At 44.9% G+C, this 8,193-nt stretch overlaps 1 protein-coding gene and 1 long non-coding RNA gene across 2 annotated transcripts; one reads left to right on the top strand and one right to left on the bottom strand.

The window, feature by feature from the left end:
• Window positions 1-1,421: 1,421 nt before the first annotated feature.
• LOC125487510 lies at window positions 1,422-6,582 on the bottom strand. The gene is made up of 3 exons (XR_007265916.1): window positions 6,496-6,582; window positions 3,826-3,996; window positions 1,422-3,030 (listed from the first exon to the last, which is right to left on the bottom strand). It is a non-coding gene; the product is annotated as an uncharacterized LOC125487510 (long non-coding RNA).
• Window positions 6,583-7,400: 818 nt separating this feature from the next.
• LOC109911825 (zinc finger protein 664-like) lies at window positions 7,401-7,904 on the top strand. Its single transcript, XM_048619076.1, has one exon. It carries the CDS (start codon window positions 7,401-7,403, stop codon window positions 7,902-7,904), a length of 504 nt encoding a protein of 167 aa, XP_048475033.1.
• The last annotated feature ends 289 nt before the right edge of the window (window positions 7,905-8,193 follow it).

Genomic DNA, 8,193 nt, shown 5'->3' with positions numbered 1-8,193 from the left:
AGGCCCGAAACGTCAGCCTCTCTGCTCCTATGATGCTGCTTGGCCTGCTGTGTTCATCCAGCCCTGCACCTTGTCTCGGATTCTCCAGCATCTGCAGTTCCTACTATCTCTCACTCAATCATTCACCCTGCTGAGACACCAGGGAGTTCACACTGGGAAGAGGCCATTCACCTTCATAGAATGTGGGAAGAGATTTATCAATTCATCAAACATAGGACATACCAAAGAATTCATACTGAGGATAGACCTTTTAAATGCCCCGTCTGTGGGAAGTGCTGTAAAGGTTGAGTGCTCTGACTGTGGGGCTGTATCTGGACGATCATCTTACCTCAGTGTACACCAGCTGTTCACACTGGGGAGAAGCCCTTTCCCTGCTCTGACTCTGGGAAGGGCTTCTCTCAATCGTCCCACCTGCTAAGGCATCAATGTTATTGCACTGGGGAGAAGCCCTTTATCTGCTTGCATCTGCTGAATCACCATCAAGTTCACCAAGGAACTACAATGATTGGATTTTCACAATTAATCACATCCAGGAGTGAACTAATTTCATAGCTACCTGTTTCTGCTGATGTTAATAACCACCTGTCTAGTTATATGTTAATGTAGATAATGTCAAATAAAACAGCTTTGTGTAAAAAAAAGTGCATATTCATCTTCTTTTTGCCTTTAACACAGGTGATTCCCTCTCCCCTCTCCCCCTCCAAGTGTGAGGAGCTTTGTTGTCACTGAGATTAAGACGATCCAATCATCTGCCTTTGCCCAGACTGGGAAAAATGCTCTGGAAATCTCAGTGATCTGATTTCCCACCAATGTATTCATGCAGAAAGGAGATGGAGACCTGGAGGAACATGTTGGGTGACCAGGTACCTACTGAGACTTTCATGTTGGAAATCATCAGCACCAAATTTCTCTCTGCCATATGGAAGAAAATCAAATTGCAAATAAATCAGGTGAGAATAGATAATATTGAGGTGTAAGTGCATGGAAACAGGACTCTCACTACTTATCAGCAAGATTCTCATCTCTCCTTTAAAACCTTTGGTGGAAAATCTGACTTTTCATTTTCAGAATCTTACATATGTACCAAACTGCTTCACCATAGTCCACATTGTTCAGGGGCTGGGAAGATTCCAACCCATGTGTTTAATGCAAAATTAGTTTTATTGATGCTTGCTGTAGGACACACATTATGTCCAGTTGCTGAAAGGGACAGATAGACTCTATTTTGTTTTTAGTGATTCAGGCAGTGTTACCCAACACCTTCACTTGATAACAAGATTAAGAGACACACAGTGGAAGTCTGGGAGTTGGACTTGTCCTTGGGAGTAACAGAAGTATAAGAACAGAAGGAATCCAGAGTTAGAAATGAGAAAAGGCCTGAACAAGGTGCAGTCATCAAAAGGACATCATTTATTCTCATTTAATTTCTCAAAATACAGAACCTGACACACTGTTTCAAATTACATTATTGTATTGTGATCTGTTACAGTAATTAAGTTCCAGATCAGTTATGGGATTAATAACAACATCAGAAATGAAACCCAGCTGTCAGAATGAATTTAGTTGTAATCAATAGCAGCAGAAACAACAGAATCCATCCCTGCAGTCATTTGTGAACATGCTGGTGTATCCAAAAGTGGCATGACGAAGTGAAACGCTTCCCACAAAGCAAATGAACACCCTCTTCCCCAGTATGAATTCACTGGTGTCTCAGCAGACTGTCTGTGGTTTTAAAAGTCTTCTCACATTCAGAACATTGAGAAGATCTGCTATCAGTGTGAATTAAGGTGAGATTGCTAAGTGAATTGCTTCCCACAGAGGGAGCATGTAAATAGCCTCTCCCCTGTGTGTACTGGTGTGTGAGGAGGTGGGATGAATGGGTGAATCCCCACACAGGGAGCAGGTGAATGGCCTCTCCACAGTGTGAATTTGATGGTGCATGAGCAGATCCCTTGTAGTTTTAAAGCTCTTCTCACAGTCAGAACATTGGAAAGGTCTCTAATTAAAGTGAACTCACTGGTGTAAAGTGAGATTGGGCAAAGACAGAGCAGGTGAATGGCCTCTCCTCAGTATGAATTCGCTGGTGTCTCAGCAGAGCACCTGTAGTTATAAAGGCCTTCTCACATTCTGAACATTTGAAACATCTGTCATCAGTGTGAACATGCTAGTGTGAATTGAAGTGAGATAACCAGAGTAAATTCCTTCCCACCCATGGAGCAATTGAACAGCCTCTTCCCAGTGTCAACTTGATGGTGTTTTTTTGAGGATCCGTAAATGTCCTCCTGCAGTGAGAACAACTAAAACATTTCTCTGTGTGAAACAGCTAGTGTTTGATCAGATCCTGTCATCTTTTAAAGCTCTTCTTACACTCAGAGCAGTTAAACAGCCTCTCACCAATATGAACCCGCTGGTGCCTCAGCAGCTGGGTCAGAAAATTAAAGCCCTCCCCCTACACGGAGGAGTTTCTCCCCGGTGTGAGTCCTCTGGTGGATATGTAACATTGACGAAAATGTGAATCCCTTCCCAAACATGGAGCAAATGAACAGCCTCTCCCTGGTGTGACTGTGTCGGTGAATCTCCAGCTGGGAAGGGTAATTGAATCCCTTCCCACAGTCCCCACAATTCCACTGTTTCTCCATGGTGCCGGTGTCTTTGTATTTCTTCAGGTTGGACAACTTAGTTCAAGCCTTGTCTACACACAAAATACATATATGGGTTCACCCACTGTGAATGTTGTGAATTTACTTTTAAAGCTGTGTAACTTGACACTCACTCTCATTGTCTAAGTCTCAGTGCTTTTCCAGTCATTTTTCTCTCCACATTAAAGACCAATGATATGCTGGTCCTGATAAATTGAGAAATCCTGTCAGATCATTTAGATGTCTTCCCCGATCCGTTGCAAAAGGAGTATATAAAAGACATCACTGTCAGTCCAGACTAAAAATTTAGAACAGACACTTCCAGTTCATTTCTTTCCCTTCCTGTTTCCCCAAAGCGGCAACTTTCCATGTCACACACTCTCTCTCCTGCCTGAATGGAAAATAAAATAAACTTTTTTTGTATTCTTTTCACAAGTTTGTACAAATAAAGAAAGCAATTCTGAGATTGAATTCAGAAGGAAAGAGTCTTTTCCACAAACAAAATATCGAAGAAATAGATAATGATTCAGCATAATCCCCAACCTCATAAAATTCATAAATAGTTTTCAAATGTTTGAGAATTTAAGGAATGAATGTGACAACATAGAACAATAGATTTTAATACATATCGCAGAGTGCAACGCACCTTTCATAGAGTCATATAACATCGAAACAGACCCTTTCGTCCAACCAGTCCATGCTAAACAATCCCAAACTAAACAAGTCCCACTTGTCTGCTCTTAGCCCATATCTCTCCAAACCCATGTACTTATCTAAGTGTGTTTTAAGCATTGTAACTGTGCCTGTACCCCATGTTCTGTTTCAGCAATGAGGACACCTGCATTTCACAATATGCTGTAGATACCTGTATGTTTAAATTATCATAATTCTGCAATATTTTTGATAGACAAAGGAGTGAAGGCTTCTGGGAGGCAGGAAAGTGAAGCTTAGACCACAATCATATCAGCCGTGATCTGATTGGTGGAGTTAAACTCAGTCTATTGTTCAGTTTTGGTTTTTGATTCTCAAGGTAAGTCCCTACCTATGTTTTACAAGGACCCACCTGCTGTCCCAGAATTCTAAAAGGTCAAACTACTGATCCACTTTAATCTTTTTTATTGAGAAAACAAATCGTTATTTAAATTTTACAGGATAAGTTATTTAACAGCGGTTTACAATGACTCACCTGCCCAGTCAACTCAGATTCCATACCTCAAACTTTGCAATCAGTGACAGAACCTTCTGCTCCCTCACTCTGCTTGCTGTGAGTTTCCAGGACAATCCTCACTCACCAACAAGACCTGTCACCAGAAGTTCAAGACATCCGAGGAAGGAAAGCAGGCATTGAATCCGAGTTCTGAAAAAGAAGGGGAGAAACTGGACTGTTTTGTTTAAAAAGAAATACAATTCCAAAATACTCAAATGAATTATTGCTACTAATATATTCAATTTGCAGCAGACTGATAAAGGTGTAAAGGTTGTAAATGTTCACTGTTTTCTACCATGTTTTCAAAGACATTAACACAATCTTTTCCTAATCAATCAGCTAAAATCAGGCCCACCGACCCATCTTGAAGCAAGATGGCGGCAGCATAAGTCACTCCATGTGGAGCTCCACTTTGCTCGCCAGTTTGTTTTCCTCTTCCTTTCTTATTTCTTCTTCCCTGTCCTCTCTGCAGTAATTCCATGACCCCCTCCGCAACCCCCACCTTCCCTGCCATTTAACTACCTACCTAAGGAGTTGCATTATGACTGGGAACCTGCAGTGATGGCAGCAGTTGAAAACTGGGCTGGTTCGGTGGCGAGAGCAGACCGGTGAGGCAATGGCTGTCAGCAGCAAGAGTGGGCCAATGAGGCAGCAGCAGTTGGTGGCAAGAGCGGGCCGGTAAGGCAGCGAATGAGGCGAGAGGGGGCCTTTTGCATGGTGGCAGTGGCAGCGGCAGCCTCCTGGGTGTCCTAGTGATTGGAGTGGCGCCTGCACCATTGTGGAGATGGGACATGGGACTCCGAGATCTGGAATTTTTTTTCCATGCTTACCTTTTAGCTCAGTTAAATCTTTTCACGCTGGTTTTTGTAACCAAGTCGGCGCAAGTGAATGGTGACTTTGTGAACTTTTTGTTGTACTTAGTACATGTGACAAGTAAATTTAAATCTAAATCAGAACAGCTCAACAACATCTCAGCAGCTAAAGAACTGCAAAACAAAGCTCAGTCTCTGAGTTAGCTAACCAGCGCACAGCATGCGGAGTGGAACTTTTGGAAGCTGAGCGGAATGGAAGAGACACTCAGCCACGCTGATTACATAAGTATAATCTAACAAGGTGAATAATGGTCGGAGATTTACCCATAACTCCCCGCGGTGTTGAATGTCCTCTATTCCCACAACAGGCACAAATGCTGTTGCGCAGTGCTGCACCGAGTTCTGAGCATGTGCGAGGCCAATGACGGCGTTGCGATGCTCGTAGGTTGATATCTCGCAACCTCTAAGTGGCGGCGGCGACGACGCGGACGGAAGTATGACCAACAAAATGGCGGGGAGATTCCAGAAACACCTACTGTAGGGTAGAAACCGCGAATAAAAGACTGTACGTGTCGGATTGATTAAATCCGAAGGTTTTCCTCATGCACATGGTCTGGTTCTCGGCCGCCATGTTGTTTCAGCGGTATTCGTGCGCATGTGTGATCGTCTTGGTGACGTAAATAGGTGGCACCTCTAACATCCACGTGACCAGGAGAGACAATGATTGACTCATTGATTTGATTCTCAGTCTGCAGGCAGAGGGAGGGAGAAAACTAGGAATAGAGGGAAGAGATGGGTTTGGGATTCAGTCTTTCAGGAACCAGGAGTAGGCCATTTAGTCCCTCAAGCCTGTTCCGCTCTTCAATGAGATCATGGCTGACCTATGGCCAGATTTCGGCCTTTGGCCCATATCTCTTCATACTTCTACTGTCCGGTTGCCAACCATTTTAACTCGCACCCCCACTCCCTGGGTTATATGTCCATCCTGGCCCTCCGCCAGTGCCACAATGACACCACCAGCAAACTGGAGGAGCAACACCTATATTCCGCCTCCACAGCCTACAGCCCAATTGCCTGAACATAGAATTCACCAGTTTTAAAATCTCACCACCCCGGCCTCATCCCATATCCAACTCTCCCTCTCATCCCTGCCTCCTTGATTTGACACAACCTGTCCATCTTCCCCACCTATCCGCCCTATGCTTCCTGCTGACCAATTCCCACTACCCCCTATCTGCATCCAACCTATCACCACCCCATCTACCTTTCCCCAGCCCACACATCCTCCCTTCCGCCTTCTTGACCCGACAAAACCTGTTCATCTTCTCTCCCACCCATCCACCACTCCCTACCTGCATTCACCTATCACCATCCCACCTACCTTCCCCAGCCCAACCCGTCCTCTTCATTTATTTCCCAGCTCCCTTCCTCCTCCCCATTTCTGCAGAAGGGTTCCGACCCAAAAGGTCAACTTTCCTGCTCCTCTAATGCTGCCTGACCTGACCTGTTCCTCCAGCCCCATACTGTGTTGTCTCCATTTCTCTCTCAGGCATAATCAATGTGATACTGAGCATATTCCACACACCGTCCAAACTGCGCCTGTGTGATCCTCTTGCGAACAGAGCATCTTCACATCCGCAAGGAATGGCGAGTTGGAGCAGCGCCGGTAGCATCAAAATGGGGACATTAAAGTAACTTTCTTACTCGATTTCTATAAATTAGTTAGGAAAATATCGTCGTTTACTTCTCCTCGATTTCTTAAATTCTCTCATCCATTGCTTCGCGGGATTTGATCTTCCACTATGCACTGAAAATGATCGGAGTTTGTAAAACTTACCACGGCTTCCCTTTCGGACCGCTGTGTTCACACCCTTGAGTCCTCCAGCTCCAAACCACCCCACCCGCACGATTCACTTTGGTTAAGAGGCGGGGCTTCCCGTGCCCTGTCCTCTAGCCCGCCCCCCATCACTCTGATTGGTTAGAGGACAGGCTTTCCCTGTTCGGTGCCCCCTTCGTCCTATTGGTCCATAGCCGCCGCCAATCCCCAGGAGGCCGTGTACTGTGTATGCGCCGTAGTGATACTTCATACGATCGGCCGTGGTGGGTGAGCATGGAGGGAAGGGTAGAGCATGACAGTGGGTTTGGAGGCTTCAGAAACATGCCATGTAAGGCGTAGGCCTCGAATACCGACACCTCTGGTTGAACCGGCGGAAAGGGCTCGGGCTTTGTCCGCAACTCATACCTGACGAAAGACTGAGGCTCCGAAAGCTTGTGTTTTCAAACAAGTAGGACTATAACATGGTGTCGTGTGATTTCTGACCGCGAATAAGAGTTGGAACAAATGTTGATCCAAACTGGGATTGTCTGCTCTGAATCCTGCACTGACAGCGGTGAACCCTTCTGCAAACTTTCTTTTGCAGGGTGTGAGGAGGGAAGGGTTTACAAAAACAAAACTCTCACCAAACATAATGGTAGAGTCACTAAGAACCTGGATATCATGCACCTGGAAACGTGAAAGGAAAAATTCTTCTCTGCTCTGAATGTGGGAAAATATTTCAAATATCAGGGTAACTGGAGAAAATACAGAGGCACACACTGGTGCTTTCAGCGCACCAACTGCAGAAAGACCTAAAGGCAGTTATAGCCTGAAAAGATATCACATGATTCACAACACAAATGAACAGATGTTCTTTGTGCGGAGAATTAATCATTCAACCAGGAGACACTCGAGGAAATCACGTTATGGAGAAACTTTGGAAATGTATGGATTGTGGGAAAGAATTCAAATGTCCATCTGATTTGGAAATTCATCGATGCAATCACACCGGGGAGAGGCCATTCACTTGTTCTGAATCTGGAAACGGATTCACTTGGTCATCACACCCGCTGTCACATCAACGTGTTCACACAGACAAGAGACCTTTTAAATGTTCAAACTACAGGAAGTTCTATAAAAGTTCCAGGAAACTGATGCTTCATCAATACATTCACTCTGATGACCTCACTTTCCACCAACGAGTTCACACTGAGGAGAGGCCAGTCTCCTGTCCTAAGTGTGGGAAGAGATTTACCACATCATCCAGGCTTTGGATGCACTGGCGACTTCATTCTGCAAAGAAACAATTCACCTGCCCTGATTGTGAAAAGGGATTCACTAACACATCTGAGCTGCTAATACACCAGCGAGTTCACAACAGGGAGAGACCATTCCCTTGCCCCGAATGTAGGAAAGGATTTGCTCAGTAATCCATTCTGATAAAACACCATCAGGGCTCACACTGAGGAGAGACCTTTTAAATGTCCAAAGTGCAGGAAATTCTATAAAAGTTCTGCTGAACTGATGGCACACCAACGTATTCACTCTGACAAGAGACCGTTCTCATGTACTCACTGCAGCACTAGGTTCAACCGACCAGCTGACCTCACTGTACATCAGCAAGTTCACACCGGGGAGAGGCCACTCTTCTGCTCTGACTGTGGGAAGAGATTTACTACTTCATCTAACCTGCTGACACACCAGTGTCTTCACTCTGCA

This window comes from Rhincodon typus, chromosome 42 (assembly GCF_021869965.1).
Source record: "Rhincodon typus isolate 14 chromosome 42, sRhiTyp1.1, whole genome shotgun sequence".
In the NCBI taxonomy this organism is placed as follows: Eukaryota; Metazoa; Chordata; class Chondrichthyes; order Orectolobiformes; family Rhincodontidae; genus Rhincodon; species Rhincodon typus.
The sequence above is the reverse complement of the archived record's forward strand: the minus strand, read 5'-3'. Positions and strand labels throughout refer to the sequence as shown.